Source organism: Pecten maximus, chromosome 4 (assembly GCF_902652985.1).
Source record: "Pecten maximus chromosome 4, xPecMax1.1, whole genome shotgun sequence".
Lineage (NCBI taxonomy): Eukaryota > Metazoa > Mollusca > Bivalvia > Pectinida > Pectinidae > Pecten > Pecten maximus.
Window position 1 is genome coordinate 6,764,997 of NC_047018.1, and position 18,273 is coordinate 6,783,269.

General features: G+C 40.2%; 1 protein-coding gene across 4 annotated transcripts in view; it reads right to left on the minus strand.

The window, feature by feature from the left end:
* The window catches only part of LOC117325082, a 51,667-nt gene that overhangs the window by 9,115 nt on the left and 24,279 nt on the right, over window positions 1-18,273 (minus strand). For all 4 annotated transcript variants that reach the window (XR_004532130.1, XR_004532129.1, XR_004532128.1 and 1 more), the window contains exons 11-30: window positions 16,986-17,167; window positions 15,033-15,107; window positions 13,107-13,306; window positions 12,535-12,700; window positions 12,174-12,399; window positions 11,694-11,821; window positions 11,246-11,472; window positions 10,954-11,124; window positions 10,037-10,267; window positions 7,711-9,248; window positions 7,490-7,585; window positions 6,215-6,485; window positions 4,574-5,515; window positions 4,147-4,323; window positions 3,665-3,887; window positions 3,316-3,434; window positions 2,965-3,076; window positions 1,938-2,080; window positions 932-1,218; window positions 637-781 (exon numbers count right to left, since the gene is read on the minus strand). Coding sequence is in view for 1 of the 4 variants with exons in the window: in XM_033881014.1 (XP_033736905.1) it covers window positions 637-781; window positions 932-1,218; window positions 1,938-2,080; window positions 2,965-3,076; window positions 3,316-3,434; window positions 3,665-3,887; window positions 4,147-4,323; window positions 4,574-5,515; window positions 6,215-6,485; window positions 7,490-7,585; window positions 7,711-9,248; window positions 10,037-10,267; window positions 10,954-11,124; window positions 11,246-11,472; window positions 11,694-11,821; window positions 12,174-12,399; window positions 12,535-12,700; window positions 13,107-13,306; window positions 15,033-15,107; window positions 16,986-17,167 (5,659 nt within the window). In the remaining 3 variants the exon portion in view is untranslated. The remainder of the gene's footprint in view (window positions 1-636; window positions 782-931; window positions 1,219-1,937; window positions 2,081-2,964; window positions 3,077-3,315; window positions 3,435-3,664; window positions 3,888-4,146; window positions 4,324-4,573; window positions 5,516-6,214; window positions 6,486-7,489; window positions 7,586-7,710; window positions 9,249-10,036; window positions 10,268-10,953; window positions 11,125-11,245; window positions 11,473-11,693; window positions 11,822-12,173; window positions 12,400-12,534; window positions 12,701-13,106; window positions 13,307-15,032; window positions 15,108-16,985; window positions 17,168-18,273) is intronic.

Below are 18,273 nucleotides of genomic sequence, written 5' to 3' on the forward strand. Positions count from 1 at the left end.
CCCTATAATAATGCTACATTTTCCGGTAACACAATGCTTACCACATAGAAAACATTCAATGTGAGCTCAACAAAGCATGCCCTTGACAATTAGAAATTTCCTGAGATATAACACTGTTCAGACATACTTTAAAGGAAAAACATGACATTATGGATGTCAACCATCTTTAACATCCAATCAAGATCAACCACTAGTTAGCTAATAATTAGTAACAACAAAGTTTTAATTATAGGTTGCACTTACAGACTATATATAATGGATGGACAGAAGGACGGACGGAAGACAGACAGACAAAAAGCAACTGTGAATACATTTGTAATTGTAAAAGAGGTTCCCCAACAAGTGACGGATGTTTATCTAAATCAATATGAAAGTTTTGGCAACACAGAATTGTGGATATCTTTTATTGATAGATGACAGGAAAAACAAGCGATGGTAAAAGTAGTCTGTGGTCAAAGGCAAGAGTTTAGCCAATCAGATTGGTTGGGGGTCTGAAACGACCAATCGGATGCTTTAAGTGGTTAGACACTGCGTTGTGTAAACGAAAACATTAACACACTGTTACGAAGTTTATCACAAGACACATCAGTTGAGAAACAGACAAAGTTATGGGATAAATAGCTGTATCCTACTGACCATGTGTGTCGTCTGGAAGTCCCTTTCAATTTTAGTGGACATCTGGTCGATGGCCAGTGCCTGGCTGTTCATATCTCGCAGGCGCTGTATTATTCCCGCACGAGTGTCCACCACACTGTCACGTGGCATCACTGCCACAGACACCCTGAAATAGGACAGGTAAAATCAACTAGGATAAAACCTAGTATACAGTTCAGTTTGGGAAGCAGGCATTCATGAATGTCACTGTAGCGGGATATATTATATATGATTTGTACAGAGAATTCTTATCAGAATGTGAGAAGCACCACCTTACCTTTCTCCACCTGCACCAACATGCTGCTGGAACATACTGACAGTGACAGCGTCTTGTCTGAAGGGCCGGACTGGTGCACGTGGCTCCAGAGCTTCTCTCAGGGAGGATTCGAGATTCCCAAAGTCCTGACCCTGTTGGCGACCTCTGGCAGACAATGTTTCAGAGGTTGGAAGTAAACTTAAATCTTCCTGCACCTTCTCCTCATCTCTGATGGCTCGGAGATCTTTTAGGACAGCTGCAGCATCAAGGTCTACCACGTTGAGGTATGAACGACCTTTCGGCTTACCCTACAGATGACAAAATTCACATTTAATAAGTATCCTCTGTCTTAGCAGGCAGAGTTGTGGACAGAATACCTCCATTCGTTTAACAAGATTCCAAGCATTGTTACACAAATTATACAAATACCTAATATATCAAGTTGCAATGTTCAATATTGTTATTGGCAAACAAAAATATTTTTGCAATAAATAATTATGGTGGTTATTCTCATTGGGGTATATTATTGTCCAAATAAGCATATTTTTTAATCTGATTTTCAAACAACACTTGTTTATTATTTAGATTATTCTACACAAAAGGTTAATTGATTTTGGAAAGTTCCCATAAATGTCCCTGGAATACTTTTGATCAGTCAACCAGTATGTTTGCTATTTGACAAGCACTCAACTTCCGGCCCCTCCCTTGAACTTTCATTGGCTTATCATGAACACAAGCTCCAGCTAACAGTAATGTATGTGTTTAAGCTGATGTGCTTTTTTGAATGACTACTGAACTGTTGCTACAAGTGTACTGTACTAAAGGCCTACAGCTACACCCCATGTACTTTCTGAAGTTGAAGGACAGCCAAGAGCAGGGTGTCATTGGGCTTTAAAATCAGTAAAACTCAATGAGGTAACAGTAAGGACAGCATTCATTTCAAAAGAAGTTGTCAACCTTGACCATTTCAACTAACATTGTGCTGGCAGTAAGAACAAAATTAGAATATTCTACACTAATATCATACCTGCTTGCCATCAGGAGCTACGTCTGACATAGGTTGGTTCTCCCCATCCCCGAACCGAAGTCCCATATAAATGTCTGGGGGTAAGGCGGTACCCTGTCGTGCCCTGTTGTACTCTACTATAGCCTCCTGGATCGGGTCAACACCTGCTCAGGTAAAACACAAACAAAAAGCATTAAGAATTTAAAGTAACAAAAACAGTGATTATCTTTTGCACACTTTACTGATCTTGAACCTGATATATTTGGAAAGATTAAATAAGAATTGTAACTGCTGAGTACTTCCAGTAATGCCTTATTTTGCATTATAATACTTGTTTGTTTGGTGACGGAGGTAGCTGCCTCTGTTAGTGTTACTAACTGCACAACTAGTATTATGTTACACTGTAATACATTATTTTGTATAATACATGTATTGTTGGTGATAGAGGAAGACGCCTCTTTAACAATTAACTACGTAACCCTACTGTAATACATTATTGTGTATAATACCTGTATCTTTAGTGATAGAGGTAGATGCCTCTGTAACCATTAACTACCCTACTGTAATACATTATTGTGTATAATACCTGTATCTTTAGTGATAGAGGTAGACACCTCTGTAACCATTAACGACACTACTGTAATACATTATTGTGTATAATACCTGTATCTTTAGTGATAGAGGTAGATGCCTCTGTAACCATTAACTACCCTACTGTAATACATTATTGTGTATAATACCTGTATCTTTAGTGATAGAGGTAGATGCCTCTGTAACCATTAACTACCCTACTGTAATACATTATTGTGTATAATACCTGTATCTTTAGTGATAGAGGTAGACGCCTCTGTAACCATTAACTACCCTACTGTAATACATTATTGTGTATAATACCTGTATCTTTAGTGATAGAGGTAGATGCCTCTGTAACCATTAACTACCCTACTGTAATACATTATTGTGTATAATACCTGTATCTTTAGTGATAGAGGTAGCCCCCTCTGTAACCATTAACTACACTACTGTAATACATTATTTTGTATAATACCTGTATCTTTAGTGATAGAGGTAGCCGCCTCTGCAGTCCTGACACTCTCAAATGCCTCGTCAGCATCTGTGCCCATATCAGCATACTCTGTGGTATTGGTTGAGAAGTCAACCTGACAATACACATAACTTTTCTGTGAATTTTTTTTTCTAAGCAACATATTTTACACTCTTCAACTGTGTTTTTCAAGTATAATTTCTCAAAAAAGTAATTTACAGGGTTTCTGATAGTATGTTACACAATTGTGATTTGGATATTTTCAAACATCACATCATATCCAAATCAAATGTCTAAAATATTGTAAAAGGTATCTTTGTCTCCTGATGTTTAAAAAAATCAGTTATTACTTACCTTTTTGCGTTTCTGTCGCTGTTTTTTCAGGATCATGGCCGTTCTGTACTGTATCCTGGCATTGGTGTCAGACTCAGGACCCAACTTCTCATCAAGGTCAAGGTAGTTATCAAATGAACCTGGAAGAAAGAAATTACATCACATGGAATGATAAATCAGTAAATTATTTCTCAGAGAATGCCTTTTCATTTTACAAGTACATACCTGATTTAAGTAGTATTGAAATTGTAAGCAGCATTTTAAATCATGATAGGAAGCTGCAATAATTAAAAGATAGTCCGACCTTCAGTGAATTGCACCCATATGGAGAACAATGACCTGATTCAACATACTTAAATAGAATAATTACCTGGTTTAAAAGCATAACCATCATGAATATTTTCTGAGTCATCCTCCTCTTCTAAGGTCTCATCTATGTCGTCACCAGTCTCGACAACATCTGTACTCTCTTCCTCCTCTATCTCCTCCTCATCTTCACCCTCAGTGCCCCTATTACGAGGGGTGATAGTCTTCCTTGGCGTGACCACCTTTCTTGGTGTGACTGCTCTCGGTGTGACCACCTTTCTTGGTGTCTGTAAAATGCACAAGGATATTACAATTAAACGCAACTTACATTACACAAATGGTGACCAATATCAATATTTCCTCCCAGGTACCTGTGATAATTTTACAAACATCACCTTGTGACCATAGCAAGCACAGTTCTACCTGAAGTTGATATCAAAGTGTCACTCAGTTCATCACTGTTTTCATTTGAACAGTTACAATACATTCACAGATAATCCAAAAGCCAATTCCATTACCACTGTATTATATAATTTATCTACTTACAGTACGTCTGGATTCAGATTCTGTTGGAGATTCAGACCGCAATATTCTATTTCTCTGTTTTTTCTTCCTTGATTTTGCTTCTTCTTCCTTCCGTTCTCTCAGTTCCTGGTGCTTCAAATTTATGTGGAGAAGATTCTCCCCAAACCTTTGTTTATCTAACTCTTCCAAATTCTCAACCTAGAAGATGAACAAACAAAAACATTAAAAAAAAAAAATTAGCAACTTGTGTTTTTATCAAATTGATATCAACAACTTTTTTTAATTGAAGCTAACTTTTTTCCAAAATAGCGGTTACCTGATTATTCTTTATAAAGTGTGGTCTATACAACAAAAATCACCCCTACCTACCACAAATATTATCAACAGTGTGTCATGTACTTCTTCTAAAAGTGTCACAAGTTTCCAGAAGATAATGTGAGTGATTTACCTGTTGTCTGTGAAATTCCCTGGTATGTTTCTGCTTGGCCATCTCCTGTTGGTGCCTCTCTTGTTCACTGCCCAGAATCAGATGTGGAGCCAATAGCCTTCCAAAGGTGGGTTCTGGACGGGGCCCCAGAAAGGGTTTTGTTTCATTTGGCATCTTTAACAGTGGAATACCAATAGATTGGTCAGTATTTTGTTGATCTGGATCTATGTAACTCTCAAAGTACTGAGGAGGGGGTCCATATGGTGGGTACTGTGAGGTTACATGGGGAAGCTGTTCACCAGGGAATCTGTTTACCCCTGGGAACAATCTAGATGGAGCATGTGCTCCATACACATTGAGGAGGGGAATATTGATGTTTTCTGCTGGTTTATCTGCATACTCATCGTCCTTCTCCTTCCAGGCCTGAGAGGGAATCCTTGGGAGTCGTACCTGGTCCTCATTCAGATCCCTCTCAGCTGGAATACGTAAAAACTTCGGAATAAAGTGAATTGGTTCACTGCTATGTTGCTGGGAATGCTGTACATTAATGTTTTCTTTAACTTCAGTTTTTCTGTCTCGACCTCCTAACCTTGATGCTGACATGTCTCTGGCTGACCGATCCAGGTTTTCTTTCCTTGTAGGTGACCTACTCCCAGACCTCGCCCTGGACTGACTAGTACTGCCTTGTAAATTCCTTAACTCTGTTAGGGCTCCTCTGACTGACCCCTTCTTTCCTGACCTTTCTGTACGATCAAGCTCCTCTATTCTCATGGTGCTACGGTCAAGACTATTACCCCTTGACCCTCTAATAGGGCTTGTGGCGCGGTTCTCTGTTGTCCTCCTCTCCCCACGAGATGGGGACTGTGACTGTGGCCTACGAGGATATCTCCGAGGGGGTGGGGACTGTGAATAGTCCTGGTCATCCAGTGCACCCATCATAGCCAGCATGTTGGTGTGTTGTACCTACAAACAGACAAATTATCAACCATTTAAGGTACATATATTATTAGTCTATCTCTAGTAAAGACAAAAGGCGCAATGATGACTGTGATACATGCAGTGGATGACTTTCAGAACAGCCAAGAAAAGGAGTTCTATAAAAGTGGCATTGAGACTCTTAAACACCGCTGGCAAAAGTGTATAGATATTGAAGGGGATTATGTTAAAAAATAATACAATATGTCTGGCAAAATTCAAATCCTTCAATATGAGGCTCGCAACATATCAATCAGCCCTCGTATGCCTTATGGAAAGAGATATCACACCCAGAACACTATTTCAGGATGAAACAAAAGAGATATCTGATGAGTAGGTTTTGTTATATATATCTTTTACGAGTTACCACCCTTTATAATTACAAGACATGGCAGCTTGTACAAAGGGTCTATTGTCAAAATCAAGAATTGTTTATGGAGGGAGGGACGGCAGGACAGACAGACAGACAGACAACCTAATTTCAGTATATCCCCCATCGTTAAATGTGATGCCTACATAGTGATAAGATTGGTGACCTTTGGTTACAGTACCAATAAAATACATATGTCTTCAAATGTATCACTATGTCTGATAATTACTCATTGACTGTTTCTAATTTTACATCTTCAAAACTTCTTAATGAAAATTCTGTTAATCCCGACCTTCTGAATAACACTAAATCCTCACCTCCATTATCCTACGCAGTTCCGACCTGACTATGCCTTGTAACTGTGAGGCGAGGTCTCCTCCCAGTTCTCCCTGGGGAGGTCTCTTAGACGACCTGGCTCCAGGGGAGCCAGTACGTCGCATGGACCGTTGAGATTTGGGTGTACTGGTGTTAGGAGAGCGCTGGTTATGTCTGTCTGGAGACTGGAAGTTGTGGATTCTGTTCAGGTAGGACAGATTATGATCAGGACTGGTGTGTCGGAGTGACTTCCGCGACCTCTGGGGGCCAGCACTGAAATTCATGATTAAACACCTCAGATGAAAATTCATAAACAAGCAGAAGACTTCTCAAAAAAGAATCATTAGTAACCAATATCATGTAAGTAATGATAAATGATGGACCAACACCCACCGTCAGATGTTGGACAGATAATACCCACCCTCAGATGTTGGACAAATAACCACCTTCAAATGATTGTCACACAAATACTCACCCTCAGATGATGGACAGACAAAACAACACCCTCAAATGATGACAGACCAATACCCACCCTCAGATGATGACAGACCAATACCAACCCTCAGATGATGACAGACCAATACCCACCCTCAGATGATGACAGACCAATACCCACCCTCAGATGATGACAGACCAATACCAACCCTCAGATGATGACAGACCAATACCCACCCTCAGATGTTGACAGACCAATACCAACCCTCAGATGATGACAGACCAATACCCACCCTCAGATGTTGGCAGACCAATACCAACCCTCAGATGATGACAGACCAATACCAACCCTCAGATGTTGACAGACCAATACCAAACCTCAGATGATGACAGACCAATACCCATCCTTAGATGATGACAGACCAATACCAACCCTCAGATGATGACAGACCAATACCAACCCTCAGATGATGACAGACCAATACCAACCCTCAGATGTTGACAGACCAATACCAAACCTCAGATGATGACAGACCAATACCCATCCTTAGATGATGACAGACCAATACCAACCCTCAGATGATGACAGACCAATACCAACCCTCAGATGATGACAGACCAATACCCACCCTCAGGTGATGACAGACCAATACCCACCCTCAGATGTTGACGGACCAATACCAACCCTCAGATGATGACAGACCATGCCCACCCTCAGATGATGACAGACCAATACCCACCCTCAGGTGATGACAGACCAATACCCACCTTCAGGTGATGACAGACCAATACCCACCCTCAGATGTTGACAGACCAATACCAACCCTCAATGATGGACTCACCCTCGGATGATGGACAGAGTCTGACGCATTTCTGGTTCATATTCATCTGTACCCAGTGAACTCACTTCAAGGGAACTACTATCTTCTTTGGTGTCACTGAAAACACAGTAGAAGTATAATATGTCTGATAAGATATGTAATAAAACTTATATTGCTTATCCTTAACAAATTTCTTTAAGAACATTTTCATAAATATTTTGTTGTAACTTAATATTACTCACCCATCTAAAACTCTCTCATATGCTGTGTGCACCTCCTCTGTTTCTAGGTCATACTCATTCTCTGTGTGATGTGAAGAGAAACTTCTCATACTTGATGACATGCCAAGGTCCTGTCTGACGGGTGACCTTTGACCTTTGTCCTTTCGTACTCTTATTGACCCTGTTGGTACCTCGACCTGTTTGACTTGTGTCTGTTGGATCATTGCTGCCTCCACATCTGACCTATTGGTCCTAACAGTGTCCTCCTCAATGACAGACAGGTTTTGTCCCTCAGAACTACGACTTGCCTTATGGGTTTTCTTGGAAGGTGTGTACTTGTTTTCAACCAACCAGAGACCCAGTATGACTAGAGTAGGTGGAACATTTATCTTCATAGTAGGCCGGAATTCCAAGTCTTTCTCTCTTTTCCAGTGGAGGCCAAGAGAATGATTCTTATCACCCCAGTGAGAAAGCCAGTCTAGCAGATTCTGCAAGTGATGGTACTTGGTCCCAAAATCCACATCCAGTAACACCCTTGTGTCATCTTGTGCAGCCGAGTCTTTGTACAGAGCATCCTCAGACTGTGCAAACTTTGATGCCAAGTCAGTCATGTTTCCTCGACCACGTGGAGAGGACTGTTGCCTGCTGCTTGGAGGTCCGGAGGAGTTACCCACCCCTGTATTAGGTTCAACTGCGCTGGCACTTCTGTAGAATCCGGGATTAATCTTAGACCCCTTGTACTGTAGCACCGATTCACTCTGTGTTCGTTTGACAGCTCTGTGAGGAGGCGTCATGGGAACCAAGCATTGGCGACTGTGCATCGTTGTCCCTGATTTCACATCCATGTCATGAAACTGTCTGGCACATATTTCTTCTGAGAACGGCAATAATAAGGGTAAGGATTTGTGTTGATCAGTATCAGTGTCCAGGATCTTTGTAAACGAGATGTCAAAGAAACTGTCTAAAAACTCCAGGTAAGATGTCTTAGTTTCAAAAGGTCTACATCCTATATGGTATCCATTCTTACTTTTGTGGCCGTTTCCTTTCAAACTGTCTGTTTTATTAATTTTGCCAGACCGGTCATAAACAAATTCTTCAAACTTACCAAAGATTTTAGATTTCTTTTTCATCACTTTCATGACAACTTCACACTGTTTGAAGAAATATACTGACAGAATTTTCCCCCTTGGTGACACTTGTAAGAATGTAACCGACTTCCTTCCTTCATTATCGTCATCATTGTTATCAATGGAAGTGTCTGGCCTTGCAGACTTTCCATCATCTTCAGGCTCTATAAACACACCCTGCCACACAGCAAGTAACTTGTCCAGTTTTTCCTGAACTTCAGCATCCAAATTGTCAGGATCGTAAAAGAACTCTGCTAGTATGTCAGCTGTGTCTTCATTCGCAGGGAGTTCGAAGAGGAGGGAGAGCATGATTTTGTACACACATCCCTCGTCTGGCAAGAATCGACTGAATGCGGCCATGTGGACAGCCCACTGTAGGTTACTGAAGCAATCTTTCACCCAACTCTCCCCTTCTTTAGATTCCCAGCTTTCCTAAAACCAAACATAGAGCAACATTTAGTGTTATAAGTAACAAACTAATACGTTGTATCACATACATTTTCAGTTTTGTAATGAGAGTTGATCTTACAATATTTATTTCTTATCTAAACAGCTATAATATTACTCCTATACTTTAAACTTCATATCTGTTTGAATTGAGGAAAGACCAATTATTCCTTCAGATTGCAAGGATAGATAGTTCCACATGTAATTTTTCTGAAAAATAAATGATGTACAACAATCACAATATCAGTCAGTGATTCTGCCACTTGTAAAAATATAAACATACTTCTGGCAGAGTGGCTTTCTTGATGATACTGGGGTAGCACTCTACATTATCATGTACATGATGATAATAACTGATAAGTAGGAGCACAACACTTCATACAAATAACAAGCTTACTGGCAATACCTGGGTTTTGCTAATTATATTGCTAAACCAATACATGTCCTCTATCTGCCCCACTTAAAATAGTAACAGTAGTCTTGGCCTTGACCCTGACCTTGACCTTGACCCAAAACCCTGAAACTCAAACTTGATCTGTAGCTACTCATACTGAAGTTACATACCAACTTTCACCAACAAACCTTCAAGCATGGCTGAGAAAAGTGCAGAAAAGTGAGTGGAAGGACCGACAGACAGACAGGGATGCCGAGGAACCTATAGTCCCCCACAGTTTCACAGGTAGGGGACTAATAATCAGCTGCAAAAATTTCCAATGAAAGAATTTCTGAAACCTTTTCTCATATAGTCTTCGTATTTGATTTCTGAAACTTACCCTCATATAATCCTCGTATTTGACATCATTCATACGTTCCTCTCGCTGTCGCAGGAGCTTGGACATTCTGTCGCGAGAATGCAGCAGCCACAGAATGGTACAGAAATCACGGAAACTGTTGACAACCTGCCGCACAGATCTTTCTTTCTGCATCTTACTGAATCCAGACTTTTTTTGTTTATACTGTTCTAAAACCTCAGGGAGTTCCAGACAGGGTCCCTCAGTTGTTGCCTGTGTAACAAAAACAGATTCTATAAATCTTAAACAGGTATAAGCATCCAAAGTAGAGATAAAAGGGATGTTCATTGTTGTTTTCATAATAACCTTTACTTGTTGAGCCTTGCTCAGAGAATTGGAGAGTTCTGAGGTCAAGGTGAGTTGTACAGATTTCTTAGCTTCAATTGTTTACATAACTGCCTTTAACTGTTCAGATTTCTAACCATACCTTTAACTGTTGAGCTTTTGAAAGTTCCTGTAAAGCCGAAGTGTGCTTTACAGATTTCTAACCATACCTTTATCTGTTAGCTTTTGAGAGTTCCTGTAAAGCCGAAGTGTGCTTTACAGATTTCTAACCATACTTTTAACTGTTGAGCTTTTGAGAGTTCCTTTAAAGCCGAAGTGTGCTTTACAGATTTCTAACCATACTTTTAACTGTTGAGCTTTTGAGAGTTCCTGTAAAGCCGAAGTGTGCTTTACAGATTTCTAACCATACCTTTATCTGTTGAGCTTTTGAGAGTTCCTGTAAAGCCGAAGTGTGCTTTACAGATTTCTAACCATACCTTTAACTGTTAAGCTTTTGAGAGTTCCTGTAAAGCCGAAGTGTGCTTTACAGATTACCTTTGATAATTGAGCCTTGCACTAACTTAGTTCCTGTTTATTGTATCAGTAAGCTGCAGTGATGTGTACAGGTTTCTTACCTTGAATTGTTGAGCCTTGGTCTGAGCTTTAGACAATTCCTGTATGTACCAGCGAGCCGCTGGAAGAGAAACATGAGATGCTTCCATAATCACCAGAATCAGCTGTACCAATGATGAGATTTGAAAACGTAGTCGCTTCTCTCGCTGAGCTTCGTGGGAACCTCCAGTCTCCTGTGCAGATATAATGTTTGAAAGAAATAATAGGAGTAGTGAATGGTACAGGATTAATGTTTCTGATACACAATCAATTATCAATTGTAATTAACTGTGTAATATACTACAAATCAGCTACCTTTTCTGTCTCAGAGGGCTGTGGACAATACACAGGAGGGGCAGGCAGGTAGAAATCTTTGGGTACCAGCGGAGAGAAGTTCGACACCACATGTTTGAGTCTGTCCACCAGACTGGACAACAGCCATGGCACTGTCTCTACATTACTGATGATCCCAGCAGTCAGTATATCCTCAACTGTCCGTGTCAGCTGCACAAGGTTGGTCTCGTTATCAATGGGGATGAAGTCTGTAAGTATAATGCAGACCCTATCATATACCAGTGGTCTTTACAATGTATAGCACTATGGTATCTTCACAATATTAGGAAAAATCTAAATAATGCCCACAAGTCAAAAAGATGATTAGACCAATACATCCACATCTACTTTAATGTTTTCTAAGCTAAGAACACCTTCCTTTTTCCAATCAGGGTTATCTATGATCTAATTCAACATGACCAATGTGTACCTCGTTTTTCCTCCTGTTTAACAGTAGCTCCGGTCTTGCGTTTGTCAAGGTGGATCAGGGCCTCGAGCTTGCCCTGTAGTATGGCAGTGGGACTGAGCTCCTCTGGCAGCATCAGGGGCCTCTTCTTTCTGGGAATCACAAGAACATACATTCATGAGATTTAGAGACAGAATTTCTGAAAGCAAGTCCCGATCTAAGTTTGTCACCGATGTTTTGTTAAAACGGTGATCCATACAGGCAGTCACACCAGTAGAAAGTAGTTACTTCAATACAGCCAAGTAAAATAGGAATATTACCTGACTTACTTAACAGAATATTTATGTAGGATACCTGTTATAGCATTTTAAATCAGAAATCCGGTGGAAATACACACTGAGGCTTTGACAACAACATATACAGATACAATCATGTTACTAATCTTATAACTTATTACAAACAGTTAACATTAAACACTAACACACAATCAATTGATAAGCTTACTTCTTGTAAAGCCTTGGAGACACTAAGTGATGGGTAGTACAGGCCACAGAGAGCAGGAAAGCTGCCTTCCAATCCCCCATCTTGTCAGCAAACCAGACAGCCTCACACACAAGGCCGCTGAGGAGGAGGTACTCCACCACCCTCTCTGTGGTCCAGGTCTGACTCAGTCCCTCCTGTCGCACCAAGTTGGTGATGTCTTCATGGTACTTAGGAAGGATTCTGTTACCTAAATTATACCAAGTCAAAAATTAAATACAATAGGTTAATTTTAATCTGGAGATTTGTTATAGATTTTATTATAGATTTGTCCACTACCACTTTGGTTAGAGATTTTATTAAAGACAGTGTCCAGTATACTTACTGAGTTGTACAGGCCCCATATGCATTACAGGCAGGGACTGAGGGTTGTGGGGAGGGAACACATAGATGGTCTGGTTACTGAAGTAGGCAGCCATAAACCTGGCCATGGTCTGTACCAACTGTCTGATACAGCGATTACGTATACAAGGCACCATCTGGTTTCCTTCCTGTCAAGGCAAAGGTGTAAGAGGCAATTGAGTAAATACAACAGTAACATGTCTATTCCTTTGTACTCCAGCTGTCAATCAATTTAGAATTTGGGAAAAGCTTGTGTCATTTCCAAAGAAGAAAAGAAAGTTTTTAAAACAAAGGATTTATTTTCAATTGATGTTATCATCAGGTAATAGAATATTTACATCAACCCATATCAGGTACTTATACGAGAAGTCTTACATATTTCTGTACCATGTCATCATTAGGTACTTATACGAGAAGTCTTTACATATTTCTGTACCATGTCATCATTAGGTACTTATACGAGAAGTCTTTACATATTTCTGTACCATGTCATCATTAGGTACTTATACGAGAAGTCTTACATATTTCTGTACCATGTCATCATTAGGTACTTACTAGGGACTTCTTGAGAGAATGAGTGACAATGGTCATCATAAGAGAGTGGTCATCCTGCTCAGATACAGATGTGCTCACTTTGGCCTGAATCACTAGACTGTCCACAAAGTCCAGGCCTCTGGCCAGCTGTCCCTTAATGATGTAGGTATACAAAACAGAGTGCAGAATTCGACTCATCTGTTGGACATCCTCCGGGTGGTCTGCAAAGGGAAATAACTCTGGAATGTCACCAGCTCAACAATCTGTATTTACAGGGTTATGAATAGATACAGAACTGTTACATGTATTGGTATATCAGTGACATGTACAGACAGAAATACAATTTCTACCACAATGGAATATGACCTTCCGGCCTTTTGATTGGTCAAAAATTCAAACTTTGACCCAAGCTGAAATTGTCATTGACATTATCAATAATCGAATGATGTCACCTCACCGGGTCCCGGCCGTCACCTGTACACCTTATTTGCATATGCGAAATAAGACTTGGCCACATTTCCCTTTGATTCAAGCGGATATTATTATTGTAACTTTTAAAAAATAACTTACTCGTGTGAAATAAATTCCATATCCAACAACCACTCGTTGTGTAACCTCTATATATACCATGCATGCAATTTATCTATCCCTTAATTCTGATAAACACTCAGCTATCCTAACTTGTTCCTTCCTTAGCCTCAGTGATGGTGAATATTCAGTATTCGTGACCAAAACACTTTGATGCTTGGTTTAATTTCAACAGAATATCCTCAGTGATGGTGAATATTCAGCATTCGTGACCAAAACACTTTGATGCTTGGTTTAGGTTCAATGTGAACCACACCGTAGAAAACTGACAACTGACATAGTTAGTAAACATTAACAGTCCAACAAGACACTACTGTGTTGCCACATTAATATGCCAGCTCATAATAAATATAAGGAGGTTATAACTTTATATTTTCAGTTCTCCATTTCAGTGATTTCATTTTCTGCACAATTTACAAACCATAAGCTCAGACAGTCAAGCTTGACAAATTCTGTAAATTCACACTTGAATCAATTGATTATGTCTGGTTAAATTTCAGTCTGACGATGGTATACCCTATTCAGTTCCTATGTTGTCAGCTGACAATTTTACTTCTTTGGAGCCGATAATGGACTCTATTTTCAACTGAAATTAATTGATATCAAGTCCATTGCAGAACATTTGCAGTTTCATTCCAAACATGATACAAAAACTCCTCATCCCGAGAAGTGAAAATCCCTGAAAGAAAACATAAATATCGCATAATTTTTAAATTAAATTTTTAAATTAAATGAAAATATCCAGAATAAAAAAAAAAGCTGTATGACTTACCTGACATCTATTATACACCTATATGACTTCTGACATCTATTATACAGCTGTATGACTTACCTGACATCTATTATACACCTGTATGACTTACCTGACATCTATTATACAGATGTATGACTTACCTGACATCTATTATACAGCTGTATGACGTACCTGACATCTATTATACAGCTGTATGACTTACCTGACATCTATTATACAGCTGTATGACTTACCTGACATCTATTATACAGCTGTATGACTTACCTGACATCTATTATACAGCTGTATGACTTACCTGACATCTATTATACATCTGTATGACTTACCTGACATCTATTATACACCTGTATGACTTACCTGACATCTATCATACAGCTGTATGACTTACCTGACATCTATCATACAGCTGTATGACTTACCTGACATCTATCATACAGCTGTATGACTTACCTGACATCTATTATACACCTGTATGACTTACCTGACATCTATTACACAACTGTATGACTTACCTGACATCTATGATACAGCTGTATGACTTACCTGACATCTATTATACACCTGTACGACTTACCTGACATCTATTATACACCTGTACGACTTACCTGACATCTTCGATAGCTGAGCTATCCACGCTTCTATAGCCATAGTGTGTTCACCATCCATACTCAGTCTGTCTCCTGTAATACATGACCATTAGATCTTACAGAGAATCTCAACAGCTGCTGGATGACACAAACATGTTACTATGGTGATTCAGAATTTGGCTCAGGTGTGTTACATTCTTAATCACTTAAAATATTAATTTAACAAGGCATTTGTTTTGTTGATGATAATGTGTGGAAGTATAACCTTGATGTATGGGATTTGAAACTTTCCTACCATTACTGACAACAGAAAAGGGGAGCTTTAAAATTTGTCCTAGTTGACCCTGGTGGAGGTGGGAGGGATGTAAGCGGAAATTGAGCTTACCCTGACAGACCCAGGGTGAGGGGAGATCGAACTTACACTGACTGACCAAGGGTGAGGGGAGATTGAACTTAACCTGACTGACCAAGGGTGAGGGGAGATTGAACTTACCCTGACTGACCCAGGGTGAGGGGAGACTGAACTTACACTGACTGACCAAGGGTGAGGGGAGATTGAACTTACCCTGATTGACCAAGGGTGAGGGGAGATTGAACTTACTCTGACTGACCCAGGGTGAGGGGAGATTGAACTTACCCTGACTGACCAAGGATGAGGGGAGATTGAAATTACCCTGACTGATCAAGGGTGAGGGGAGATTGAACTTACTCTGACTGACCCAGGGTGAGGGGAGATTGAACTTACCCTGACTGACCAAGGGTGACGGGGAGATTGAATTTACCCTGACTGACCCAGGGTAAGGGGAGATTGAACTTACACCGACTGACCAATTGTGAGGGGAGATTGAACTTACCCTGACTGACCAAGGGTGAGGGGAGATTGGACTTACCCTGATTGACTGACCAAGGGTGAGGGGAGATTGAACTTACACTGACTGACCAAGGGTGAGGGGAGATTGAACTTACACTGACTGACCAAGGGAGAGGGGAGATTGAACTTACTCTGACTGACCAAGCGTGAGGGGAGATTGAACTTACACTGACTGACCAAGGGTGAGGGGAGATTGAACTTACCCTGACTGACCAAGGGAGAGGGGAAATTGAACTTTGACTGACCAAGTGTGAGGGGAGATTGAACTTACACTGACTGACCAGGGGTGGGGGGAGATTGAACTTACTCCGACTGACCAAGTGTGAGGGGAGATTGAACTTACACTGACTGACCAAGGGTGAGAGGAGATTGAACTTACACTGACTGACCAGGGGTGGGGGGAGATTGAAGTTACTCCGACTGACCCAGGGAAAGGGGAGATTGAACTTATTCTGACTGACCCAGGGTGAGGGGAGATTGAACTTACCCTGATTGACCAAGGGTGAGGGGAGATGGAACTTATCCTGACTGACCCAGGGTGAGGGGAGATTGAACTTACACTGACTGACCAAGAGTGAGGGGAGATTGAACTTACACTAACTGACCAGGGGTGGGGGGAGATTGAACTTACCCTGATAGACCAAGGGTGAGGGGAGATTGAACTTACCCTGATTGACCCAGGGTGAGGGGAGATTGAACTTAACCTGACTCACCCAAGGTGAGGGGAGATTGAACTTACCCTGACTGACCAAGGGTGAGGGGAGATTGAACTTACCCTGACTGACCAAGGGTGACGGGAGATTGAACTTACCCTGACTGACCAAGGGTGAGGGGAGATTGAACTTACCCTGATTGACCAAGGGTGAGGGGAGATTGAACTTACACTGACTGACCCAGGGTGAGGGGAGATTGAACTTACCTCCGACTGACCAAGGGTGAGGGGAGATTGAACTTACACTGACTGACCAAGGGTGAGGGGAGATTGAACTTACACTGACTGAACAAGGGAGAGGGGAGATTGAACTTATCCTGACTGACCAAGGGTGAGGGGAGATTGAATTTACCCTGACTGACCCAGGGTGAGGGGAGATTGAACTTACCCTGATTGACCCTGGGGGTTGGGGGTTTTACGAATTCCCCCTCAACATCCTGGATGGTCTGTTGGATGGTATAGATGAGTCCCCCGAGCTGTTCAGCCTGTTTCTGCTGGCCAGCTGTACCCTGGAGCTGTGTGTGGTGCTGAACCATAGCCTTGTACAGTAACTTCCAGCTAGCACACAACCTGTAAACCAACACGATATTGTTTATCACCCATATAGTTGGTACTTAATATTTTACAGGACCATGTGTACAATCCTATGATGTATTGACTATGTCTCAAAGAATCCATGTATGGGAAGTAAGAAAGTAATAACACTGGTCTCTACACCAAGAGGACTTCGGGTGTTTAAAAAACGTCAAAATATTGAGCTACTCAACAAATCCTAAATCAACACTAATCGCACAGGGTTTAATTGAGGCAATACACAAAAGATACAGAAATATAGAAATTAGAGAGAGAAATCTATTTCTGTTATAGGTCTAGATAAATTAGAGAGAGAAATCTATTTCTGTTATAGGTCTAGATAAATTAGAGAGAGAAATCTATTTCTGTTATAGGTCTAGATACATTGATGTCATCTGTAATAAACTGGTTTTATGGTTAAAATACACAAAATGAAATTGTGTTCATGTGTCAATTGTTTGTGTAAAAAACAAATGGTAACATTTAACTACATGTGCTCATTAGGGTAATAAATATACCCAAAACGCCACTTGACATTTGCCATATAAATACTATGATTCTTAAAATTCATTAAAATTCCAAATCGCCTCCAGGCTAAATACAGTTTAAGGTTGAAGTTTTCAGAATTTACATACATTCTATAAGCAGATTCTAAATCAGATGATCCCTTACCTTTAAACACTTTAATTTTGTATGTTCATTTAGAAATGTACCAGAAATTTTAGTGAATTTGACATTATATGAGGCTACACTCTACAAACAGCACCCCTGGGCACATAAGAATTCTTTTTTTAACTTAAATACTCATTGTAACTAGAATACTTATGGTAATTTAAATATGTATTGTAGATTTCAAAATTGCCTTTGTTCCAGATTCTTTAATTGCCTAAGTACTTACTAACAGTAATAGTTATACATCTATTAGTTAAATGCAATGGAGTTGTAACAAATGTATTTAAAATGAAGCCAACATAACCTCTCGAAACACTAATGGATTATTTCAAAATGTTATACCATTTACTTTACAAGGAATTCATATTGGGATTAGGATATACACATATTTAGTAGAAATCTTCAGGTTTTTTGAAATAATATAACACATC